The sequence below is a fragment of the Ursus americanus genome, chromosome 20 (genome assembly GCF_024610735.1).
Source record: "Ursus americanus isolate L20-20 chromosome 20, mUrsAme1.1.p, whole genome shotgun sequence".
Classification (NCBI taxonomy): Eukaryota; Metazoa; Chordata; class Mammalia; order Carnivora; family Ursidae; genus Ursus; species Ursus americanus.
The window spans coordinates 31,471,721-31,496,563 of record NC_142146.1 but is presented as its reverse complement, the minus strand read 5'-3'; the positions used below and the strand labels follow the sequence as shown (position 1 = coordinate 31,496,563).

General features: G+C 56.5%; 1 protein-coding gene and 1 long non-coding RNA gene across 5 annotated transcripts in view; one reads left to right on the top strand and one right to left on the bottom strand.

The window, feature by feature from the left end:
• Positions 1–3,926: 3,926 nt before the first annotated feature.
• AMOTL2 (angiomotin like 2) lies at positions 3,927–21,814 on the top strand. Of its 4 annotated transcripts, none has more exons than XM_045791803.2 (10): positions 3,927–4,130; positions 6,717–7,511; positions 10,336–10,642; positions 11,655–11,799; positions 12,166–12,258; positions 16,131–16,426; positions 17,170–17,477; positions 18,242–18,459; positions 19,029–19,205; positions 20,000–21,814. In XM_045791803.2, the coding sequence occupies exons 2-10, from the start codon at positions 6,778–6,780 to the stop codon at positions 20,056–20,058; spliced, it is 2,337 nt and encodes a 778-aa protein (XP_045647759.1). In that variant the 5' UTR covers positions 3,927–4,130; positions 6,717–6,777; the 3' UTR covers positions 20,059–21,814. The 4 variants fall into 4 exon arrangements, with proteins under 4 accessions (XP_045647759.1, XP_045647757.1, XP_045647758.1 ...); XM_045791801.2 differs by having other exon boundaries at positions 3,928–4,130; positions 19,026–19,205; XM_045791802.2 differs by lacking the exon at positions 3,927–4,130 and adding an exon at positions 4,414–4,797 and having other exon boundaries at positions 19,026–19,205.
• The window catches only part of LOC123788394 (uncharacterized), a 96,828-nt gene continuing 79,619 nt past the window's right edge, over positions 7,635–24,843 (bottom strand). Inside the window, exon 7 of the long non-coding RNA XR_015727874.1 lies at positions 7,635–8,788. This is a non-coding gene — a long non-coding RNA (uncharacterized LOC123788394). The remainder of the gene's footprint in view (positions 8,789–24,843) is intronic.

The following is a 24,843-nucleotide window of genomic DNA, read 5'->3' as shown; positions in this document are numbered from 1 at the left end:
CAGCGCGTCCACCAAACCGGGACCCACTCAGTACAAGGCAGCTTTGCAGAAAAGGCAGGAATTTGGGGTCACATCAATGTTTCAGAAAGATCTTCCCTTCTTTACTGCCTTGAACGTGCCAGTTCTTAGATCCCCAGCCCCAGCATGACAGCTGCTCAGGTAAGAATAAACTGAAGGGTACACTCTTGTGGTTTATCTGCTTATTCACAGGACTGAGGACTGTGGAGATTCTGGGCTGTTATAGCCCCAGAGCAGGCGGAGGAAATGGGAGCAGTGTTCAGAGCTCCCTCCCCAGTGTGGGACCGCACCACCTGCAGGAATCATCCCAGCCTTGGGCTTGCGGGAACATCAGAAGTCGGGGGGGGGGGGGCACAAAGGAAGACTAGAAGACTAGGAAGAGCTCAAGTGATATGTGCAAAGCCTGGAAAGTCAGGGCTCCTTCATTTTTTAGGACAGCACTCTCTTACCTCAACCACTGTGGGGCTTAATTTCAACATTGCTCCTAGTCTGGAGGAATTACTTACCCAAACACACAGACTCCGTGAGGCAACCCATGCCTGATGGCGATTCTGGGCTGATACCTGGAGTGGAAGGGAAGGGAGTGGTAGGAGAGGATTGGGGAAAAAACCTGGATGGGGAGGGCACAGAGAAGGGGGAATGCGGAAGAACAAGGAGAAGAAGGCTCTTAGCTTGGCTCTTGGAACTGGAGCATTGGAACTCCCATCCCCATGTCTAGGTTCTTCCTGTGAATTTGCTACCCACTCCTGATTCTGGTGGGCTTCCTGTTTCCCATAACCTGCCCCAGTAAGTGTCCAGGGGAGGCTGGAAGGGAGAATTCACAACCAGCAGACTCTTCCTTTGATGTTGCCACCTGGACCTGGGAGCCCCTACTCCACCAATCAACGATTTGGGAAATGAGGAGACCATTGTCTTTCCAGCTCCACGGTGGTTACAGCCCAGCTCAAAACCCGCCTTCATATCCCTGTCGGGTACAGCAGGACACATTGCCAGACTGAGGCATATCACAGGCACAGACCCAAGCCTGCGCCCGGGTCTAGGCTAAGGAGGATCCCTTGCTGAGCCCCGTATACGCCCATGATGCAACCACACCCCTAGGAGCTGAACTCTCCAGAGCAAAGGCATCAAGACCGGCTTACCTGAGAACTGGGTCACCTCTGCATCTTTCCTGGGCAAGATTCCAGAACCAGTCAGCCACACTGTCATCTGGGAAGAATCATTACCAGCAGGGGGAGGGGTGTAAGAGCGAAGGGGACAAGATAGGAGGAGAGGGACAAAGCTGGGGGGAAGAAATCACCGGCTCACTAGCTGAGCCTCTCCTCCCCTCCTCTAAGTGAAGATGTATGTACTAGCTGGCTGGCCAACCCGGTGCCCACCAGCGCACACCTGCCTCTGGCACTCCTGAGCCGTGGTGACCCTTTCACCCAACCACCTTGCACAGCCGGTGTGGCAACCTGCTCAGGCAGACTTCACTGAGGCCCCTGGCTCTGCCCTGCCTGGGAGGCCCTGCCCTCCGTCCTTCTTACAGAGAGAAGGAGAAGAGAAGGAGAAGGAGAAAGAGAAGAGGAAGAAGAGGAAGAAGGAGAAGGTGAATGTGGAGGGGAGGAGGGGGAGGAGAAAGCAATGTGTATACATTTTCCACCCAGGTTTTGGGATTCCTCCCCCTTCCTGCTGCTCTGGGACACAGAGGTGAGTACTCACAGAGGCCCGTCCAGATCTGCAGCAGGGATGTACGTCCTTGACTCTAGCAGCCTTGAGTAGCCCCCCCTTTTTAAAAAGATTTTATTTATTTATTTGACAGAGATAGAGACAGCCAGCAAGAGAGGGAACACAGCAGGGGCACTGGGAGAGGAAGAAGCAGGCTCCTAGCGGAGGAGCCTGATGTGGGGCTTGATCCCAGAACGCCGGGATCACGCCCTGAGGCGAAGGCAGACAAAGACTGCGCCACCCAGGCGCCCCTGAGCAGCCCCTTTCTTCAACCATTTCGAGAATGTTTGTCAAGCATTTTGTCAGGTGCCCCCCCCCAAGTGTCCCTGAGAGATGGGACTGTACCATATGACCTTTCCCCTGATTTTGCAACCCCTGAGTGCACGTGTCCCTGCCTACTCTCAGACCTCCACCAAGTGTCTCCAAGAATGCTGTCCACAGGGTAAGGCCATCTGAGGACCTCTTCTTCTCTCTTCCTTTTCATTTCTAAAATTTCTACCAAGTGTATCTAGTTGGGACAGTGGCATATTGGCCTTAGCTTCTCTTTGTAAGATGGGCCTTGGATGGACAAATATCCCTTAGCTTGGCATAAATGACTTATTTTCTCATTTGTCTCAGAGCCAGTCATTATTTGTAATGCAATATTTGGCTAACGAGTAAATCACACACACATACACACATTTTTGGGGAGGGATTTATTAAAAATTAACAATGTCCCTGGCTAGCAAATAGCTCTTTGAACTTACAAAGTTTTCTTGTCCCTGGTCTCTCCAGCAAATCTGGGACTTGTGAACTCCATGGTGAGGGAAGGAGCAGAGGACCCTACTGAGGGGTAGGACTGAGCCTTGACTCTCCCAGTGGACAGGGGCATGAGTCCCCCACATGCAGATTTGGGAGGCCCGGTGTGGTCAGGGCTCTGGAACCGCACCTGGAACTGGGCATAGAGAAGAAAGGCGGGGGGGGGGGGCGGTAAGGGCAGGTGGGCACAGTGTGTCTGAAAAGGTGTGTGCCGGCACAGATGGACCAGCCCAGTGGATAGTGGGGGAGTTAAGGGTCCTAAGGAGAGAGGAAAGCACTTCATCCGATGAAGAAGAGCGCGAGCAACAGAGGTAGACGTCAGGGAAGGCCCCTGACCGGCAGGGGTGTAGGGGGAACAGAGAGACTGGAAGGGAGAGAGGAGGGTTCCCAGGGTCTGCCCCGTCACTCTACAGGGAGCCTGGATCCTGGTGGCAACGGAAGGGTTTTGAGAATGAAAAACTGAGCAGCCAATGGTTACCTGGCGTCATCACTTCTGCTCTGTGTGACCCTGGGGCAAGCTAATTAACCTCCCCGAGCCTTGGTTTCCTCATTTATAACACAGGGATGATAACAGAACTCCCTGGGAGGATGATCTGGGAGGGCTGACAGGAATGACGAGGCGAAAAGCGGGTGGTGGCTCACCGTGCGCTCTGCGGAAATTTAGGGGTGCCCATTAGTACCTTTTTCCGGAAGAGTCGGACAGAGCGCCTGGCGGCGGGTGATTCAGTTGCTTATAGGTGGATCAAATTAACCGGAAGATTTTCAACCCAGATTCACACTTCCTGTGGAGACAGGCCCTAAAAGAGCGGTCGAAGGTGTTTGTAAACAATACCAGGGCAATTCAAAGGTTGCCGTCGGCGGTGAAAGCAGTGGGGGTTAGGGAAGAGACTGGAGCTGGAAGCAGTCTCCTCTGCGCCCGGGGTAGGGTTCAAGCCAGGCTGGTGTGGACATCTTTGCAGTCTTCCTCCCCTTGTGTACACACACACACACACACACACACACACACACACACACACACACACACACCAGCCCCTCTCCCGCAGCAAACCCAGAACCCCTCAGGGACACACGATTGTCCATCTTCGGGTGTAGTCCCGCGGATAGGAATGAAGGAGTGAGTGGATGGAGGGGAAGGGTTTGGGGGACGGTAATGGCCGAGGGGATTCGTCCCCAGCAGCCCCGAAGGCAGAGCGTGGCGCTGGGGTAGGGAGGCGGGAGAGGCGCAGCGCGTCCTGGAGGGCTCCGAGCCGCCCGGGAACCGAGCTCAGGGGCCGGGTACCCGGCCCGCAGCGCCGCCTCCCGGGAGGAAGGCGGGGGCCGGGAGGAGGGAGCGGGAGGAGGCGGAGGGCGGCGGAGGGCGGAGGAGGGCGGCGCGCTGAGAGGTTATTTGTGGTTCGCTTTGATCCCGAGGGGGAACCTGAAACTCTCACATTCCTGGCATAGCAGCCGCCTCCGGCGCGGGCCGACCCTGGGGCTGCGCGCTGGGGCCCGAGCGGCCAGAGCGTCGGCGCCACCGCCGAGTGCACACCTCCGCCGCCGAGCTGAGCCGAGCCGGGCCGGGCCGGGTCGTCGGGTCTGACTACGCCGAGCACCCGCGGGCCGCCGCGGTAAGGAAGGCGGCTTGGGCGCTTCGAGGAGCGCGCGGGCCGGGAGAGACGCGTCCTGCCGGAGCCAGAGCCCCGCGCAGCCCGCCCTTTTCCGGGAGCGGGAGCCCGACGCACCAAGCGTCCTCAGGGTGAAGTGCGCCCTTTCGAGGAAGCCGCAACGGCGGCCCGGGGCAGTTCCTCGCTGCGGGCGCCGCGCGGTGCGCCTGGGTCGGGGGCTCTGGCTGGCGCGCCGGTCCCCTGGGGAGGGGGGAGGGGGCAGCCTCTGGGGAGAGCCGGGTCCTCTGTTTTGCGTCGTGGGCTGGGGAGAGGGGCGCGGAACAGGGCAGGAGGCGCCGCTTCGAGTTCAAGTTGCAGGGCCCTGGGGTTGAACTGGTTAAGTGGGGATTACAGGTGTCTTTGCCCCCAACTAGTCCAAGAATTCCTCTTTGTCTTCCTTGGAAAATCCTCTCTGGAGCCACGGAATGGCTCTCACTTAGAAAGAATGCAGCCGGCCGTCCAGCCCGGTGACGTCAGCGTTGGAGCATTTGGAAAACAAAGAGGGCTCGGGAGGCTGGGAGGGAGGCGGACCCGCGACGCTTAAGACCTCCGTGGGCTACCGGCTACCCTCGCCTGCTCGCTTTAGGCGCACCGGCGGCCTCTGGGTGTTCGTGGTCGGCTTGGAGTCCGGGTAGGGCGGGATCCCGGGCTGGCATGCAATCTGATTTAGAGACCTTTGCTTGGATTCCTTAGGCGAGCGTGAGCCCCAGCGAGAGCCGGAGTTGCGAGCTTACTTAGGAAGGGGTGGCGGTGGTTGCAGGGAGCCGGGTGCGCTGGTGCAGCAAAGGTGCATGGCCGGGGTGGTGGTCCCAGATTTTAGTAACGGCTCAGCCGAAACAATGTGCATCTGAGGGGTCTGACGAGGACAGAGAGGCCCCGGAGGTGTTCCCCGCTCCCAGGCGCATTGCTGCTGGAGGAGACCAGGAATCTGTCCAGAAAACTCTGCATTCCCACCCCCCCCAACTCCGTCGTTCTCAGCAGGAGTCAGCCCAGACGGATTATTTTAGGAAATTCCCCGCGGATGAAACTCTAGGGCGAACTGATTGCAGTTTGTTTTGCCTCTGGTAACTCTGGAGTCTTGCACCTCCACACCTACTCTGTGTAGGGAGAGAGGTGACAGGATTGGGTGTCAAGAAGGATGGGTACAGAGATGCCTTTCAGACGCATCTCCCTCTCCTCATTTCTGGGCAGCCAGGAGGAAGGAGGAGATTGCCAATGGCTGCTCTGCCAACCTTCTGAACCCGGAATGCAGCAGGGCCCTGGGGCTGGTTTTGTGGCAGAGGAGGGGCCACATTCTCCCCACTCCCCTCCCCCCTGACATGAGGACCTTTGGAGATGTGGGTTCTGTTTGGTTTTCCCTATATCTAGTTTGGAGGTTTGTGTTGGAGGAGGCGGTGGGAAGGAAGCCGGGTGAGGTGGGCAGCTTTCCAGGACATGAGCTGCTGAGAGCCCAAGCTCAGAAGGGAATACCTTCCTCGGGAGATAGGCCTGAACTTTAGGCTTCCAGCCCCCAGCCTCAGCTCCCTCTAGCCAAGAGCCTCTCCCTTGCTCCCTTCCTCCAGTTGGCTCAGATCTGTGTTACTGATGTCAAGATGCTGAGTGCCCAGCCCCTCTTTGGCAGAGGACCTTCGGGGTCTTTTCTAAGTAGCAAGTGTGTGTGTAGGAGGGACAGTCATACAATCAAAGACATGGTGCCATCCTCTGTTTTTCCTGGAGCACCCATGCAGTGGCCGTGAGCACACAGACACATAAACCTTGATGGGTGGCCTCTTTTTGCCTCATTTCACAAAACCATGGTTCTGTTGTAGCCTCTCTCCTCTCATCCCTTCTTCACTAAACCAGATGCATTTTTTCCTTCTTCCTGTTCACCTTGCAGAGTGACTGCCAAGGTCATTCCGTGACAGCGAGGATTCCGCATGGTGAAGGGGGTAGAGAGGGTGGTGAGTTAACTGTGCCAAGGCTAGGGCTCAGGCATGCTGCACTGCATTCGGGGCTGTTTGCCCGGGGTTTCTACTAGGCTGGACTCACTCTTTATCACCTGCCAATAAACTGGGGCCCTGTCTACCCCTGGGCTGGCCCGCTCAGTGGTTAGAGCTGAGCTACCCCTGCCCTGGAGTCCCTCATCAGCCTTTTCTATGGGAAGCTGACTGCAGAAGGCTGTGGTTCCTGGGTGGGTGATGACCTTCGAAGTCACTGGTGTCTTTCTTTAGGCCTAGTAAGGCTCCGTGACTATGACTGTAATGGCAATCCTTTGCCAAGGATTTACAGTGCCCCAGGAGCTCAGCGGCCATTGCCTTATTGAATTTTCAACTCCATGAGGCAAGCATTATTCTTTACATTTTTCCGATGGAGAAACCGTCTCACAGGTTAGGTAACGTGCCTTAATCAGTAGGTGGCAGCATTGGCAATTGAGCCCAGGCTTGTGTGATGCCCCCCCCCCCCCCAGCCTGGCTCTTTACCACTGTGCTTGGGACCACACTGTAATGGAAAGTACCCCCGGTCCTCTTTCCCATGTGCCCCCCCTCATTGAGCTTCTTTCTGTCCTCCCAGGTGCCCTGGGGGCAGGTGCCACCAGCCATTGTCCAGGCGGGTGTGTGCCAGCCAAGGAAGCATGAGGACGCTGGAAGACTCCTCTGGGACAGTCCTGCACCGTCTCATCCAGGAGCAGTTGCGCTATGGCAACCTGACTGAGACCCGCACGCTGCTGGCCATCCAACAGCAGGCCCTGCGGGGTGGGGCCGGGGTCGGGGGCACCGGGAGCCCCCAAGCCTCCGTGGAGATCCTGGCACCCGAGGACACTCAGGCGCTGCAGCAAGCCACAAGGCAGGAACCCCAGGGCCAGGAGCACCAGGGCGGTGAGACGCACCTGGCAGAGAACACCCTCTACCGGCTGTGCCCACAGCCCAGCAAGGGTGAGGAGCTGCCCACCTATGAAGAAGCGAAAGCCCACTCGCAGTACTATGCGGCCCAGCAGGTGGGGCCCCGGCCACATGTCGGGGACCGGGATCCCCGAGGGGCCCCAGGAGGCAATCGGAGTCAGGATGAGGCCCTGCGGGAGCTGAGGCATGGGCATGTGCGCTCCCTGAGTGAACGGCTCCTGCAGCTGTCCCTGGAGAGGAACGGTGCCCGGGCCCCCAGCCACATGAGCTCCTCCCACAGCTTCCCGCAGCTGGCCCGCAATCAGCAGGGCCCTGCATCCAGGGGTCCCCCAGCCGAGGGCCCAGAGCCCCGTGGACCTCCGCCTCAGTACCCACACGTTATGCTAGCTCATGAGACTGCCACTGCTGTCACCGATCCACGGTACCGCACCCGCGGGAGCCCACACTTCCAGCATGCCGAAGTCAGGTAACTGCCCACCCTGGTCTTTCAAGCTCTTGACTTTTCTTCCAGTAGGGTTTTCCCCCGGGGTGGAGACCCTCCAGACAAACCTTGCGCCAGGGCTGGTAAGCCCCAGAGAAAGGCCATTGATACCCCTCTCCTTCCCAAGAAGGAGGAGCTGATGCCTGGAGGAGAGCAGGACTTAGTCCACGTCACAGGAGAACTTACTGGTGTCTCTTGCTTTAATTTGGAGATGAATGCCACTGTGTGATTAGCTGTAGCAGTCAAGTAACTAGGGTTCCCAGGGGCTACCAGTTACAGTAGGGGGTTAAAGGTTAGGTTTTTGAAAGAACTTGCTAAAGACAAGGGTTGGGAATCATTGCCAAACTGTTTCCAAGCTAAGTAGGGAGAAGGTGGGACCTCCTTCTCTGGAGATTTTTAAGTCCAAGTGGACAGTCTGCTTTCTGTGATTAGTGGGAGGCAGTCCTAACTGGAGGCAGGAAGGACCAGATGGCCTCCTTAGAGACCTCTCCCTAACCTATACCAGGGCAGTAGCTGCCCTCTTGCTACTCTGCATTTCCTTTCCTGTTTTCCCATATGCTGCAGGTGGCTGGAGCCCCTAGTGGGAGAGGACTGGGGGTCCAGGCGAGCCCCTTTCTGGGGAGCCTTGGAAAAGGCTGCTGGGGAACATGGAGTTTGATTCTGAGTGTGAAGGAAAGCCTTTAGAGGATATGATTTGGCTGACCTCCTTAAAAAGGTCCCTCAGGCTGCAGGTAGAGAGAATAGATTCTGAGGAGCAAGAATGGAAGCAGGAGACCAGGAGGAGACAGAAAGCCGAAAGGGTTTGCAGAAATACTGGTTCCTAGAAATGCGGCTCTGCCCCAGGCTTCTCCCTTGGTCCGACCCCTTCTGAGAAGCGGACACACCGCTCAGTTCACACACCGCATCTCCCCATGTGCTGGTCCAGGAAACCCCACTAGAGGGGCCTGAGGATTTGCAGCCTCCTTTCCTCTGGAAGGCTCGAGGTCAGAGTCTGGTTCTCTTCATGCTTGCTGAGTCTTCATTTAGTCACCCGCTTTCCCACCATTGGGCCTTTTCCTGGGATAGATGCCTTTCCTTGCTCTCGAGAAACGAGTGACGCCATGGTGTTGGTATGGAGGAACCAGGGGATGGAGCCTTGTGGGTTTTCTCCAACCTCCACCTCTCGTGCCCCCTCCACCTTAGCTCCTTCCTCAGAGCTTGGTCAGGGAGAGTTTCGGAAGCTGAGTCGTGGGTTTCTTCTTTGGGAGCAGCCTTATTGAACCCTGTCAGGAAAAGATAATATCGTGGAAAGGAAGTAGACCACAGGAGAACAAAAAAGGGAGGGAGGGGAGGGGCAGAACAGGGGAAGGGAGAGCAAGTGTGAAGGGAAAGGAGACTCTATTCTTTCTCAGAGCTAAGTCATCCCCAAAGAATGCCAGTTGTGTCTGCCTGGACCGGTGCAGGGGGGAGAAAGTTCATGAAGCAACCCCGAGAATGCCACATTTAGCAGTGCAGGGAGAGTTCGCACATTCCAGTGGGGACCCTCTGCTCAGCCCTGGCTGGTAGCTCTGCCTTAGACAGTGAGAGCAATAGATCTGTCCAGCCTTTCGTTTCAGCTGATCACATAAGGATTGTTCATTGGGAACTTGGGGGAGGGACTTTTCTTTTAGCCTAGGGTCCTCGGGAGCAGGGGAGAGGAGACTATGGGGGAGGGCATAAGTGCTGAGGTGATGGACCCACGAGTGGAATTCAACTCTCATGGAGCTCCTGGGACTTGGAAAATTCCTGGCGTAACGGAGGCAGTCTGTTCTTTTACACTTGGAGTCACAAGGCCCCAGAAAGGCTCTGTGACCAGCCTCCACCCGTGTACCTCTTGCTCTTTGCTCTGTCCCTTAATGGGGCTCTGAGGGTGAGATTACAGCATCACTAGAGGCCAGTGGAACATTGTCCCTAAACTCGGGCTATTGCGGTGGTCCAGAGGTGGCCCCTGCGCCTAAGAAAACCCAGTGTGTGGGTCACATTTATTCCTTAAACAGACAGTAGGCTGCAGTTACCACTGGGAGAGGTAGAGGATGGGCCGCCGTTGTGGGAGCACGTGCTGTAGGCCCAGCATCCTGCCAGGCTTTGTGTAGGCCTGGCCAGCCCCTTGAGGCTGGAAATGCTGACCCTCCTGGAGCAGAGGCATGTCAGCACCCCGGGGATTTGAAAGCTGATTTTGTCAGGCTTTGGAGCTCAGACTCTTCCCCCGACATCTATGTCACCACTCTGCCCTTAGCCACACTACTCAAAAAATGTTTCTGCAACGGGTGACGGGGCCTGAAATAGGAGGGAGAAAAATGTGGGCGTGCTGCACTGGCAGGTGCTAGTGTAAGAGGCTTAGAACGGACACGGGGTAGCTGCTGGGGCCCAGCCACCAAGTGGCCCAGGGGCCTGGAAGGTTCTGTGCTCAGGCATGATTGATGTGGCCTCCAGACCCAAAAAGAACCTTCTGTGGATTAGAAAGGTCAAGCATGCATTGCTTAAGATGCCTTATTTAAGTACTGGTCGCTCCTAAGGTCCAGGACTACTCAGGCTGATCCCCAAGGCCTTGGCCACAGTGAGGCTGGGGGTGAAACAAGCATCCTGATGTTAACCCCTGCTAGCACCACGCCCTTGGCCCTTGAGAGTCTTGAGTACACACAGTGTGGAAAAGGCCTTCCCCACTGGTCACTGCCCCATGTTGTGTGGAGACTCCCCAGTATGCCAGGGGGCTGGGCCACTCAGGGCTGCTCAGGGGTGGGAGCCATGGGGATCTGTACAGGCTCTGAACACCGTCTGTTCTGTTCCCCAGGATTCTGCAGGCCCAGGTGCCCCCTGTGTTCCTCCAGCAGCAACAGCAGTACCAGTACTTACAGCAGGCCCAGGAGCACACCCTGCTGCCACACCCAGCTGCTCTCAGCCATGGCCCCCTAGGCTCCCTCAGTCCACCTGAGGGAGAGGGGCCAGCAAGCACCCAGGCCTCCTCTGCCACCTCGGGCAGTGCCCACCTGGCCCAGATGGAGACGGTGCTAAGGGAGAATGCCAGGCTGCAGAGGGACAATGAGAGGCTGCAGAGGGAGCTGGAGAGCTCAGCAGAGAAGGCTGGCCGCATTGAGAAGGTAGGCCCTGCTGGGGCCTCAGAGGGGCGGGGTGGGGGAGAGCTGCTGCCCACCCCCTCGTCCTTCCTGTGCCCTCCCTCACTGACTCTAGACAGCTGGGGAGCAGCCTCAAGGCCAGCAGAGCAGGCCTGGAGTGTGAGCAGTTGCTGGCCAGTGGTGATTAGAAAGAGCCCATTCACCAGCTCCTTGCACACCCTTCCCCTGCACACACACACACAGCCCCCCCGCAGACACCTCCCACAGAGAGGCCTTTGTGTCCCCCACACAACAGCAAGTCTGTTCTAGGCCAGCCCTGGCCAAAGAGAAAGCCCCTCCTCTTGGAAAAAACGAGCTACGTATTGGAATCATAGGCCAGCTCGGAGCACGTGCGGGACCTGCCAACAGCCAAGTGGGAGGGGCAGCTGGGGCCAGGCTGGCCCTCTGCAGTGGACGGCGATGGCCAGAGGAGGAAATACTCCAGCCAGAGGCAGCTCAGGCTGGGGGCTAGTGCCCCGTTCTTTTGTGAAGGTTTATCAGCTGTGTGTTCACAGCCATGGCAGGTGGCCTCGAGCCTCCTGTGGCGATCCTGTGTGTCCCAGATAGCTCAAACCCCCAGAACATGGCTGGAGTCTTTGTGCCCACTCCTGGCCCACTGGGCTCAGATTCTCAGTAGAAACTGGACAAAAGTAAAATGTTTCTTTCTGGACGCTGGGCGCAGGAAAGCTGTGTTGAGTCCCTCTGAGGCAGCTACTTCCAGAGTCCCTGGCCCTGGGTTCAGTCAGCATCGGGACCTTGGCACAACTGAGGGGACCCTTGCTTGCTGGTTCTAGTATCTGATTCATATTGGAGGCCACAAGCTTCTGACCGTCCCACTGTAGCCACCGGGATTTTTTGCTGTTGCCTTTATCCTCTCCTCTGTCACCCTTTCTGTTGGAGAGTAGCAGAGCAGCCTGGGCCTGTGGAGGGGACCCTGATGCCACACACTCTCTGGGATCTCTCCCCTTCCTTCAGCTCTCCTGTCTGCCTCTTGCAGCTGGAAAGTGAAATCCAGCGGCTCTCTGAGGCCCACGAGAGCCTGACGAGAGCCTCTTCCAAGCGGGAGGCCCTGGAGAAGACAATGCGGAACAAAATGGACAGTGAGATGAGGAGGCTGCAGGACTTCAACAGGGATCTTAGAGGTGAGAGAGGGCATGCAGGATGAGGGTGGTGAGCATCTGTGGAGGCCCTGATTCCTCTGGCCTAGGGAGGGACTCAGAACCTCTGCCCTCTGCAAAAATAAGTGTACATTGGCTCAACGGGGGCCAGTTTGAAACTCCTTGGGAGCCATCTTGACAGGGGGATGCTCGTGTCTGTTCTGCACCTTGGAGACTCTCGTGGAACCCTCACCCATGTGGCCCAGAATGTACCCAGGGCTTCCCTCTCAGCCCGGCCCTGGTTTGGAGGGTGCAGCCCCACAGACGGGACCCCAGGGGACACCCGGGCAGGCAGCTTCACCTGAGACTCACACATCTTTCCTTAAAACATTTTTCCTTCATTTGAAACAGAGAGATTGGAATCTGCAAACCGCCGTCTGGCAACCAAGACCCAAGAGGCCCAGGCAGGAAGTCAGGACATGGTGGCCAAGCTGCTGGCTCAGAGTGAGTAGGGCTTCCGCTCAGGTGCCCGGACAGTTGTGCGGGTGGGGAGACCTTGGCAGGGGCTGTGGACACGGAGGATTGGCCCTCCTACCTGTCAAAGCAGTGCTTTGAGCACGGGATTTCTGAATGCCTCCGATGTGCCCGGCACTGGACTGTCCTGGCTGGGAGGGGTGGCTTCTGAGGAATAAGAGCTGGTTCTGTATTTACTGGATAGATGAGTGGATACAAGAGGGACAGCTGGGGTGCAGTGATTTGCTGAGCTGTGCTGCTGAGTCCCTACAGTATCCTTCACAACTAGAGGTGCAGTGGGCCGTGGGGGAGGCCAGATAGCCCTGGAGGCAAATGGCAGCAGAGAGAAGTAGTTCCCCAGGGAGTTCCAGGCAGCAGAAAGGTGAGGGGGGCCCAGTTGGAATGTGAGAAGCTGGGGAGCATGATGCAACTGGGCCATAGCAAGGTGACCAAGTGGAGGTATCCACAGACAACCGGAAGTGGGTTCCTGGAGCTTAACCAGCAGTGCAGTCTGAAGAAGGGGTTTAGGAAGCTCCTCTCACAGGGGTGGTGGAAAGCTTCTGGAAGACAGTGGATGAATTCACTATTGACTAGTCTATTCAGTCATTTGTTCATTAGCAGAAGCATGCTAAGCTGCTGTCAGGAATTGGGCAGAGGGTGGAAGCAGGCCCAGGTACCAGGGTAGGGAGGTCAAGCAAGAGGGGTTGAGCTTGAGAAAGGAGCAGGGTCTTCCAGCCATGGATTCAAGGGAACAGAGGTGTCCCTGGCCTTGGAGGCTAGTGACTGGGAAGTCCCCGCTGGCCTGAGAGAGAGGCTCTGTGGGGAGGGCAGGGGCAGCGAGCTGCCCACAGGGAAAGAGGCAGTGGGATGGCTCAGGTGGAGGTGCGTGGAGTGGCACTAAAGGAAGCCCTGAGCTCGGCAGCAGGAAGAAGCTCTAGCAGTCAGAAGAGACAGGGAGGCAGTTAGTAAGTTCCTACTGTGCTGTAGTGGTGTTTGGGCACTTCCAGAGAAATGGGATGGGGGTGGCTAGTGTCCTGGTGAGGGTGGCTTGGAGGAAGCTTACTGTGTGTGAGGGGCCTGGAGAGTAGGGGCTGTCCAGAAGTCGGGGAGCAGCTTGAGGACTGAGCCCTGGCTGGCAGCACCTCCTCCTTCCCTAAGGAGGGCTCAGAGCGTTGGACAGGGCTGCCCAGGGCAACGACTGGGGGAACGCAACACTGGAGGGATTGGAGGTGGGGGCTGAGCTGGAGGTAGGCTAGGCCCTGCTGAACCAAGCGAGGTGGCAATGACTTTGGGTCCCTGGGAGGGAGGTGGTGGTGGGGGAGGACAGGGAGGGAGCAGCCCTTGGTGTAGCCCTTGGGAGTGTGGGCATGGGTTGCTGGCAGGAGGCAGAATGGGGGCATCCTGTAGGAGAGGGTAGGCTATGGGGGAGCAACGCTGTCTGCTGCAGAAAGGAAGTCACTAGGCAGGTTTCTGGGAGCCGGCAGAGGAGGAGCGAGGGGGGAGGCCGGCCTGGAGGCGTTTCCGCTCCCGGAGAGCGAGCGCTAGGCTGTTCTTGGCTCCTCACTGGAGCCATTAATCTCAAAGCGTCGGGTGACCTGGATGCCTGGCATTCCTGAGCTGCCGGGCTGTTCCGCTCCAGGCCCGCCCCCCGCCGCTCCCTCCCGTGCGCAGCCCAGAGCGACTGGGACAAAGGAACAGGGGCTGAGCTGGTGGGGCTGAGTCAGTGGCTTTTTTCAAGGCGGAAGACAGGCATATCCCCCTTCTTCCTGCACAGCTTGCCCGACCTTCCTGTCTGCCCTTGGCCCCCTCCCTGTCTCCCGGTTCGTCTCCCACCCCAGCCCAGGAGCTCTCCTCCCCAACAGACAAGACAAGGCTGTGGTTTCATCCTGGTGGCTGGGGATGGCCGAGGCTGAGGCCTTCCAGGCCCTGCCAGGGCCCTAGAGGTTGTGCAAGGCAGCAGGAAGCTGCGAAACAGAAGGCTGGGTCCCCCCACCCCTCCCCAAGGGCTGAGGAAAGCCAAGCAGCTCTTCCTTGTTCCTTAATACCCATGGAGAAAACACAAAATTCCCAGGGAAAATGTCTCTGGTTGACCTCACTTTTTTTCTGGGTTCAGTCAACAGTAGTAGGAACGTGTGATCATTGTCACCAATGCCACCTGCTTTTGGTACAGACCCCCCGCTTTGGCTGCTCTGGTCTGGCCCTGCCCTCCTTGGGGATCTGGCCTTGAACCCTGAGGCCTAGCTCTCTTAGCTCTCTGTCTCCCTTGGGAACCTGAGCCTCAGGTTCTGGGGCTAAAAGATGGGGCAGTCATGGTAAGGCTGGGATGAGAGGCTGCTGCCTGTAAGCTCTGTAAGCTCTGGGCTCTGTGAGCATGTACAGGAAGAGGTCATTGTCTCTAGGCCCAAATCCCTAATCTACTCTCTCTGCCAGCCCTAACGCTTATTAGATGCTAAGTCAGCCCACTGTGGATGCTTCAATTTCAATATTACTGAGCTTCCTCGTTTTTTCCCTCCACACCAAAGAGTAAGGCCAGCCTGACCCCAGCCTTGAAAAAAGCCAGATTGAGCCAGAGCTGACCTGGGTTCCCTGTGTCCTCCTCCTGCCCCCAGGGCCCTAAGTAAATGAATCCTCCCTTGGCCTACCCAGGTCCCAAGCCTTCACTCTTCTATTCCAGAACCTGTACTGTCCTATATGATAGGTACGTAGCTACATGTGGCCCAGAGCTTGATAGCCACGAGAGCCTCGTGGCTACTGCACAGGTTGGCACGGTATAGAACAATTTTATTACAGCAGAAAATTCCACTGTACCGTGACAGTGCTGCTCTAGAGACAGTGCCTTTGAGTTCATCAGACAGGGCCCAGAGCCCACCCCCTTCCACCGTCCAGTAAGGCAGGCAGCCAACACCCTCTGGAGGGCCAGGCTGCACTCTCAAAGGCAGGTGCATGGGAGGTGGAGTTCCACCTAGAGCAGCCGCTGGAGGATGGCATGGTCTGGCTTGGGCCTTGCTTGGCCCCACAGTGTGAAGTGGGTCCCTGAGCAGAGTTCTCCTGGCAAGCAAAAAAGGTGGTTTAAAAGTCGGGATAGTTAGGACCTTAGACAAAAATCTTTGGACCACAGTCATTTTCATTAGGCCGCAAAGTGCATTTCATTACGAGCCGTGTTACCTACATCTCAGTGCTCCCCCAGACCAGGGGAGGCAATGTAACACTACTCTGGGGGGCCCTGCGTCCACAGAATGAGTCCTGGAGCCCACTTTGAGAGGCCTCTGGGTGTGGGGGCCTCCCACCACAGCCAGAAGCAGCCTGGTCCTTTGGAGGCCAGGCTGACTTGGGTCCCCACTTCAGCAGCACCAGTCACCTGTGTTTCTTCCCCAATATGTTAGGGGTCACATATCCTACCTCGAGGGGCTGTTGAAGGCTTCAGGGGAATAAGACGTGTAAGTGCCTGGCTCGTGGTGCAGCCAATGTGCTTCTTTTCTTCCCGATTCTTCATCTTCTCACTTGAACGGATGGTCCTGCACAGTCCACCTGCGCCTTCTCATCTGTCTGGCCAGTCTCTAGTGTCGTCACGAGGCTCAAGGAATATTGTGAATGTGTTTTGGAAATGGTGACACCCGACACAAGTAGACAGTGTTTGGGGCTGCGCGTGTCCCAGCAGAGAGGAAGTGTAGCCCAGTTACTCCTGCAAGGGCCCTTTGTGATTTACACTGCACCTCCTCCATAAAATGGCAATGGTAATAATAGTGCCTGACTGCTGGGGCTGTGGCAAGGATGACACACAGTCATGCTCCTCTGTGGAGCCCAGCACGTGGTAGGCTCTTGGTGGCCGTCCCTGACCGAGCGCCCCCACTTCCCCACTGCAGGCTACGAGCAGCAGCAGGAGCAGGAGAAGCTGGAGCGGGAGATGGCCCTGCTGCGCGGCGCCATCGAGGACCAGCGGCGGCGCGCAGAGCTGCTGGAGCAGGCTCTGAGCAACGCGCAGGGCCGGGCCGCGCGAGCCGAGGAGGAGCTGCGCAAGAAGCAGGCCTACGTGGAGAAGGTGGAGCGGCTGCAGCAAGCCCTGGGACAGCTTCAGGCTGCCTGTGAGAAGCGGGAGCTGCTGGAGCTCCGTCTGCGGACGCGCCTAGAGCAGGAACTCAAGGCCCTGCGTGCACAGCAGGTGAGCTCAGAGACCCCTCGAGGGGGCAGGGGGTGGGCGGCAGCTGAGGAGGTCAGTTCTGAAGCCCTGGGAGGCCCTGCTGAGATCCAGGTGGAGGCGCTCTTGGAAAAGCAAGGGTAGTCCTGTTCCAGCCTTGCCCCAGCTCCTGCCAGCCACCAGCCTTAGAAGAGGCTTTGCCTCTGGGCTGGGTGCCGGCCTTGGGGACTCAAGACCTGGGCTTTGGTCCTCAGCAGCAGCAGGGGTTGGCATCCTTGGTCCCTAGAGCGAGCGGCCAGGAGCCTTGATGCGGGAGACTAGCCAGCTCTTAGGTGTCTCCCCGACATGGAGAGGGCAGATGGTAACCCAGGTCCTGAGTCTTCATCCTCACTTTGGGCTGTGTTAGTAACTCTGGTGTTTACAAACCAGGTAGAGTTCTGTCTCTGCTCTCCACTTTGCCCTTCCTGCAGAAGTAGAGTGACCACAAGCCCTGGTCTGCCCAGGCGGGTTCTGGTCTACACCAGTTGTCATGGTGTAATTGTTAAGAGCACCCCTTGCCCAATTTGGAGGATACTTTCTCGGGTCCCCTATGCAAAGGCAGGCCTGATCTTTCCTACCTCTTTGGCCATGGGGGTGTGGGGGCAGGTGTGCCAGGAATGGCGGCGGAAGGCCCTGTGCATAAGTGAGAGCCCTCGGGCAGGGGTGAGGACCTGTGGCTGCCACACCCCGACTCTCTGCCCCTGATCACCGTGCACCTTTCTCCACAGCGACAGGCAGGCACCCCCCCTGGTGCCGGTGGCAACAGTGGATCCCCGGAGCTCAGCGCCCTGCGGCTGTCAGAGCAACTGCGGGAGAAGGAGGAGCAAATCCTGGCGCTAGAGGCGGATATGACCAAGTGGGAGCAGAAGTATTTGGAGGAGCGTGCCATGAGGCAGTTTGCCATGGACGCAGCCGCCACGGCCGCCGCCCAGCGCGACACCACTCTCATCCGACACTCCCCCCAGCCCTCGCCCAGCAGCAGCTTCAACGAGGGCCTGCTCACCGGTGGCCACAGGCAGCAAGAGATGGAAAGCAGGTTGGGCATTGGCATTGCAGGCCCGGCCAGGCCACCTGAGGTGGGGGGGGTGGTGGCACTGTCCAATCCCTGTTGTGCCCTTAGTCCCTGATAAACACCCCTCTGCCCATGAGGCTCAGCAGTCCCTCATGCTTCTGGGCCAATCCCCACGTGTCTGGCACACCAGGCATCACGCACATGTTCTTTCCCAGAGTTCCCACCGAGTCCTTAGTCTGCCCAGGAGACCTTGGCTGTGGAGGTGTCGGATGCCATCCAAGGCTCTGGCCTCTACCTGCTCCCCCCACCCCCAGTCAGTCAGAGAATAAGACTTTCCAACGGAGTCCACACCATGTGCCACCCCAGAAGGAAGGTGGACTAGGTCCCTGGCTTGGGATAGCTAGTATTTTCTCTCCAAAAACCTCAGAGGTCCCATAGATTCTGTTCGACCTATGTCTGACTCAAAAGCACAAGCACATCAACTGAGCCCATTGGATGGTCAGCAGCTCTGGGATATCATCCCATGGGGCAAGGGTCGTGCCACTGCTGTCATCAGATGAATCCACCCCACCCCTTGACCTGCCTTTGGTGGCGTAAGAAGGGCCCTGTGCCTCATGCACTGGTATTTTCAGGGCTTCGGATTTCAGAACTGTGATGACATTTCTGAAGGCCCCCTCCTGGCCCCTGCTGCAAGGGCGAGAGAGTACAGCCTGGCTCCCAGGTGGGGAGGGGTGGAGGCCACTGGGTTTGCGGGTCTGACCATGTGGGCATGGCCTCTTGCCCCTCAGGTTGAAGGTGCTCCATGCCCAGATCCTGGAGAAGGATGCGGTGATCAAGGTCCTTCAGCAGCGCTCCAGGAAAGACCCGGGCAAGGCCATCCAGGGCTCCCTGAGGCCTGCCAAGTCTGTGCCATCTGTCTTCGTGGCTGCCGCGGCAGGGACCCAGGGCTGGCAAGCTCTTTCCTCTAGTGAGCGACAAGTGGATGCGCCTGCCCGGCTGGCTACAGGTGAGAGGAGGCGGCTGGGAGGCACAGATAGAGGGCTAGGTTGCTGTCAGGCCTTTGCTCCTACAACTGCGGCTCAGAGGAGTCACGGCTTCCTGACCCCTTGCCCAAGGGAGCCAGCTTACACGCTGGCTGTGGTGACCGACCAGCCCACAGCTGTCCTGCTGGCATGAGGGGGCATGCTCTAGTGCCCATCTCCATACATTCCGCACCCTGGATCCCAGCCACTTGCCGTTTAAGCAGAAATAGAGCTTCCTGTGCAGATGTCCCTTCCAGGCAAGCTCCTCCGCTCCTCTGAGCAGATGCCATAGAAATCCAAGAGTCCCCACTGGTTCTAAGATTTAATCCACTAAGAAGGGTTCTGCCATTTAAAGAGGTTTGGAAACCAATCCAACCTGATAGTTATTCCTATTTGGAAACAGGAGCACTGACTCTTCATTGAAGTTCTTGCAACTCAAGAGCAACCCGTACCACCTCATGCCCCCACTTAGTGCGGTTAATTTGAAGTGTCCTTCATGGGGCTCCCACTTGTGGATGAGGCAGTAACTGTCAGCCTCCTGCCTTTGCAGCAGACCGGGCCCCTGAGGAGGAGCCAGTGGCTGCAGCTCCCCTCCCTGCTCATGCCAAACACGGGAGCAGAGACGGGAGCACCCAGACCGACGGTCCCCCGGACAGCGCTGCCGTTTGCCTAGGACTGGATCCCGACAGCCTCCTGGGGTACAGCGGGGGCCAGAGGACAGCCTCACTGGGTAAGTCCCCCTTCCCTGGACTTCTGTGGCGTGCAGGGCTGCGGGCGCACTGGGGTGTGAGCTGGAGCACCAGGCCTTTTGTTCTCAGACCCCTCTGGCTCACTGCACTCCATGGGGAGCCGTGCACAGTGCCCGGCGAGCAGCTGTGTGGGCCACCTCTGTGTGGACGTGAGGGCTGGTTGGATGCACGGATGGGAGGAACTAAAAAGCCTGATTACAGACAGATTCCGAGTTCAGAAGGAAAGCGCCCGTGCGGGAGGCTCTTCGTCTCCTCTTTCGTGGCCTTCCTTACATATTTCATTGCCGATCTAAGCATCTAAGATCATGCAGCTTGGCAGGTGACCTGATGGCAATCTCAAGTTAGAAGAGTTTGTTTAAAAAGAGTCCAAGACAAAGATATTTGAGAAGATGCCTTTTAAATCTTTTCTTCCCTTTCACATTAGCCCTCGGGTGTGGGCCTACGCTTCACGGTCCCAGAAAACCACAGGCGCGGAAAGAATGCTGCAGCCTCCCTCCCTCCCTCGCTCAGCGCTCCCCCTCCCTCCGAGCCTCCAACCAGTTTAAAGTTATAAATACATATGTCTTCCGCATTGGACGTTGACTGTCTGGGTGGAGAGCTGGGGGCGCTGAGCCTTGTGCTTTGTTGGCCAAGGGGAGGTGGGGACCTGGGCACCTGGGCAGCTGAGGGAGGCAACGTTGGTGAAGGGAGATCCTATCTTAAAAATGTGCCAGGATTTAAAAGGACAATCTTGTAACACTTGCTGGCGTTCGCCTGTGCTCTTGTCTCTCTCCAGACTCTGTTGCTACATCCAGAGTCCAGGACTTGTCGGACATGGTGGAGATACTGATCTGAAGGAGGTAGTGCTCGGGGACTCTGAACCATTCCCTGTCTCCTCTGCCCTCTGCCATTCTCGGCCATTCCAGCAGCCCCTCCAACTGCTGTTGCCCCGCTTTCCCCAACCAGGCACTCATTCCCAGTGACCGTCTGGTGCCCGGGGCTTAAGAAGGATGCTGCAGGGGTGAGGGGAGCTGTGAGAACACCCGCATGCTGAAGACCCTGCTTCTCAGCCCCACTGGAAACCCAGAAGGGAGCTGAGCCCTCTCTGGCCCCCCAGCTGGCACTCAGGCAGGGAGGGAGGGGATATATGGGTTTAGGAGAATGATTTGCCAAGATGGCTGCCCATGGACACCAGGTGGGCTGGTTCAGTACAAAGTCGGCCGTGCTGTTCCCCTGTGGCTAAGTGTGGTCCCAGCCCACCTCATCTGCTCCTCAGCAACTCAGCACCTCACTGCCTCCCTGAGATCACTGAGACTTGCATCTCCGGGGGACTGTTGAGGGTGTTAGCCCTGCAGAAGCCACAGCCTTGCCCCCTCACTTGGAGTGGGTAGGGGCCGTTTGAGTGGACTGAGATAAGCTGTGCAGTTTGTATATAACCCCTTTCTTGTGGAACAGAAGATTGAAGCATGCCGCTTCAGATTTGTGCCCTCTCTGTTCCCCTGTCCCTGCCACCACGGTTCCTGTAACGGCTGACTAGCCTCCCAGCTCTCTCCCCCTCTCAAGTTCTTGGCCCATGGATTTTGATGCTGGTTGATCCACATGACGCTGGCTGTCTTTTCCTCCACCTTGAGTCTTGTTTTAAATGCCCGTGGGACCCCTATCACCAGCCTCTTGAAATGGCTCCACAGCTCCTGTCCCTGGGACATTCTGTCGGTTTGGTTATGAACCCTGAGCCAGACGAAATGAGCCTCCACACACAGACATCTGCCATGGAGGGCTTCCCAGCACCAATTCTCTTGAGGGAAACTGGAGAAGTTGCCTTGTTCCCATCAGAGTCTTTATTCCTACCTGGAGGGATTGGGAGAGGGAGCTCTGCTGGTGAAAACTGGTCAGTGAGCAACCAGGTGTGACTCAAATCATCCTATGAATGGAGCGCCCACGACAAAATGGCGCCCGTGAGGCTGGCTGCTCAAGCTGCTGGTGAGCAGTGCCCTGAAGCAGGGCCAGTGCTTTGGAATTAGAGCAAAGCATCCCGTGACAGCCTGCCAGCAGCAGTGACTTTGACTTCGGTCTTACAGAGTCCCCCAGCTCAGCCCCAGGACCGATTGGTGGGTTTTAGTAGTTTGTCTTGACTGTTTTTAGTTCTCCTTGAATCTTTGTTTTTGCCTTTACTGTTTTTAGGTTCGGTATGTGTTCTTTTATTCCCATGATTCCTCAAGTTTCCTTTTTAAACATTTGCATTTGCTGGACAATTGCATATTTTTGTAAAATCCCTCCACCCTTCTTTAAAGCTGAAAAATACATTTGGTTCATGTGCATTGTTTACAAAGCAAAAAGAAAAAAGAGGAAAAAAAAAGGCAAAAAAATATTGTGAAAGGAAAAAAACAACTTAATATATTTTGGATTAATATTTGGTATTTCTTTTAAAGTATTTTTTGTGCTGTGAACGTTTTCTGCCAAAGACCATGATGTGTGTCTGTATGTTTAAGTTATCGTAAATATTTAAAATGTAAACATGGCTGTTTTGTTATGCCACCCTGTACCAGGACTGCTGCTGCATTCCATTGGGTATAACAGTATTTTAATAAAAAAAAATAATAATTAAAAGCGGTGTCTTTGCCCAAGTGAGAGACTACACTGGGACAGAAGGAGGAAAAGGAAAGGGTTGAGGAGTTGGCGGGTTACCCGTGTTCTAGTCCCTGAGCACTCTTGGCTCTGAACTCTACCCTCACTCCCCCACCCTGTGCTCCTGATACCTTGGTCCTTAAACATTGGCCAGACCATACCCACAAGTGGCAGCTCAGGGGCACTGCTGCTTCTTGAACAATGTTTTTCTCAGTCTGGGAGGGTCTGGCAGATGGGCAGCCTCCCCACGGAGAGCTTTGTCCTAGCTGGTTTTGTTTGGACTCATGCTGTGGTTACTCCACAGTAGGATTGGGTGTCCAAAGGCGGCTTTATCCTTCCCCCAGCTCCGCCCAGCACAGGGAGTCCCAGAGCCATCCAAGAGCCTGGGCATCATGCTTGCCCTCTACCTGGACACAAGCGGAGGGTGTTTGCGTGCGTGGCACATTCTGGGGCCCTACCTTGTTACCTTGTTATGGTATCACCACTGTTGCCCTTTGTCCAAGAAAGCCTGTCACTCTGATCCATAAAAGAGAGACCCATTCTCAGTCTCAGATGTTAGGGTAGAAACAAAGTATCTGTGTCTGTGGGCCAGTCAGGACAATCAGGTTCCCAGTGAGGATGTGGGCTAGCAGTCAGGCTGACCACGAGGCAACAGGCAGCCCTACCGGCTGTGGACACTTGAGGGGAACAGTTAGCCGCCATGGCCGTGGGTAAAGTATTTTCAGGCAGGTATAGGGACTTGGAAGCAATGTCGATGAGTAACCCAGTAGGATCCTAGAGAACATGTCTTTCTGAGCCAGCCTACCTGCGCACAAGAAAGGGAATCAAACAAGTGCAAGAATTGGGAATATCCAAGGACTTTTTCCAGCAATTTTGCATCCCCAACTTTGATGGGCCCCAGCAGATGGGCAGGTCTCCATGCAGGATCCCCACCCAACACAAAGCCGGTGCAGCAATCCGCACGCTGTGGCCACACCAACACCGCAGCCCACTCCAGCCTGCCTCCCACCACCTGGACAGCGTCAATGCCTGTCTTCCTGTTACCAGCCCCTAGCTTAGAGTTTGCTGTGTGGACAGTTTGCTCTCCGAGGATGCAGGCCATGGAGCTCCTGTTCCCACAACTCTTCGCTCAACCACACCAGCCCACAGCTTCATTTGCTAAGACGTGGTGTCCCAACAAAATGGTGGTGCCCGTGGCAGGGCATTCCAAAGGATGCCCTTGGCAAAGACATTCCTGTTCACCTCCACCTGCCCCCAAAAGAGCTCTGGGAAGGCAGCCCACACCTGGGTACAATAAGCCCTGACAAGACTGCCATGCCATCCCCAGCACCTTTGGCCAGGGACTCAAAGCATCTGTGCCTCGTGTAGGAGCTAGTCTGGTAAGAGTCACTTTAGTATTTCCTTGGCACAGACCAGGAGGAACGTAGAAACCATCCCGTGTGCCCAGCACATGTGCATGCATGTGTATTGTTTATGTGTCTGTGCACATGTGTGCCTGAGCGTGTGTTACAGAAAAACATGTGAAGGGCACCAGTATCTTCTGGCTGGTGCCCTTGTAGGACAGTGGGGCCCTCTAGGTCATCAGTGGGTCTGAGGAGCCACTTCTTCTCAGGAAAGGGGTTGAGTAGGCTTCTCAGTCACTTAGAAATTCAGCCTAACAAAGTCGTGGAACTGGTGGAACTGCAGGCTGTGGTGGGGCTGAGCAGGCCCCTGGGGACAGGAGTATTTGCCCATGTGCCCAGGCACCTGTGATGAGGCAGCCTGGGTCCCACGGGTGGCTCTGCTGGGCCCTTTGGAGGCCAATTTCCTCTGCAAGAGACAGCCCTGCCCTGACCTCACCCAGCGTCTTCACTAACAGGGCTGGGGGTGTGGCTCAGAGGGGCCCCACACTGCCTGCCCTAGAAGGCTGGAAAGCCACCTGTCCCAGCCATCTCTCTCTCTCTCTCTCTCTCTCTCTCTCTCTCTCTCTCGCTCCCTCTCACCTCCCAGTTAATTATTAACCCTTCCCCTGGCCCAGGCATGTGTCAGGCTCAGAGGCCTTGGCAAAATGTGCCAAGTTAGGGGCAGTAAATTGGGGCCCAGTCATCCAGAAATGGTGGAAGCCACTTCACTGCCCCCAGGGACCCGAGCTGGAAAGGAAACTTGTTTGCAGTGCCACCATCTTGTTTCCTACTCAGTGAGGACGCAGCCAGACACAGTGGTCCCTGAACAGCCCTCGCTGTGTGTGACTGACAGCTCAAGAGGCAGCCTAGAAACCCTGGTACCAAGTAGCGCCTTTACTTACCCACCCTGCCTAGATCCAACGGAAGAGAAAAGCACCACGGCAACCAGGCTCTCCGCATCCCTTTTTCTTTTTTTCCTTTTTTTGAGATATAAATCACATATCATAAAACCCACCCTTTTAAAGTTTCCAATTCAGTGGTATTTTATATCACAGCATTCATTTTAAACCAGTGGTCAAACATGGGTGGTCAGCGAAGGCCCCACCAGTGGGCCATATGGACAGAATTAGAAGTGCTATTTGATCTGGTACATTCACACTTGTCGGCTCCTATTTCTCAGGATGACACTTCGACCTTCCCAGAGCTGACAGCCTCCTTCCACCCGGCCCAGATAAGTAGCTTCAGCTTACTGCTCTGGGCCGCAGAGAGGACACTCTGTGCTCTGCACCAGAACCCTCCCCCATCATACCCCCCTCCCCCCGGCTGCCAGGGCAGAGATTTGGGAAGGAGACCTGTGAGTCCTGTGAACCCTGACCCCTCAGGCATTCACCGTCTACTCGACGTTTTCCAGAATCAAGGAGCATTAGCAGGGATGGGTTCAGTTTTGTGAGGCCTGAAGCTTATATAATTTGGGGATTCCTTTTTAAGAAAAAGAATGCAAAATGGGCAAATACAAAATTAGGTCTAGGGTCTTGGAAGGGGCTTTCTCAAGCAAGCATCTTGAGGCATAAGCTCCATTAACTTCACAGTACATCTGCACCCAGGCATGGGCATTGTGTCTCCCCAAAGGAAA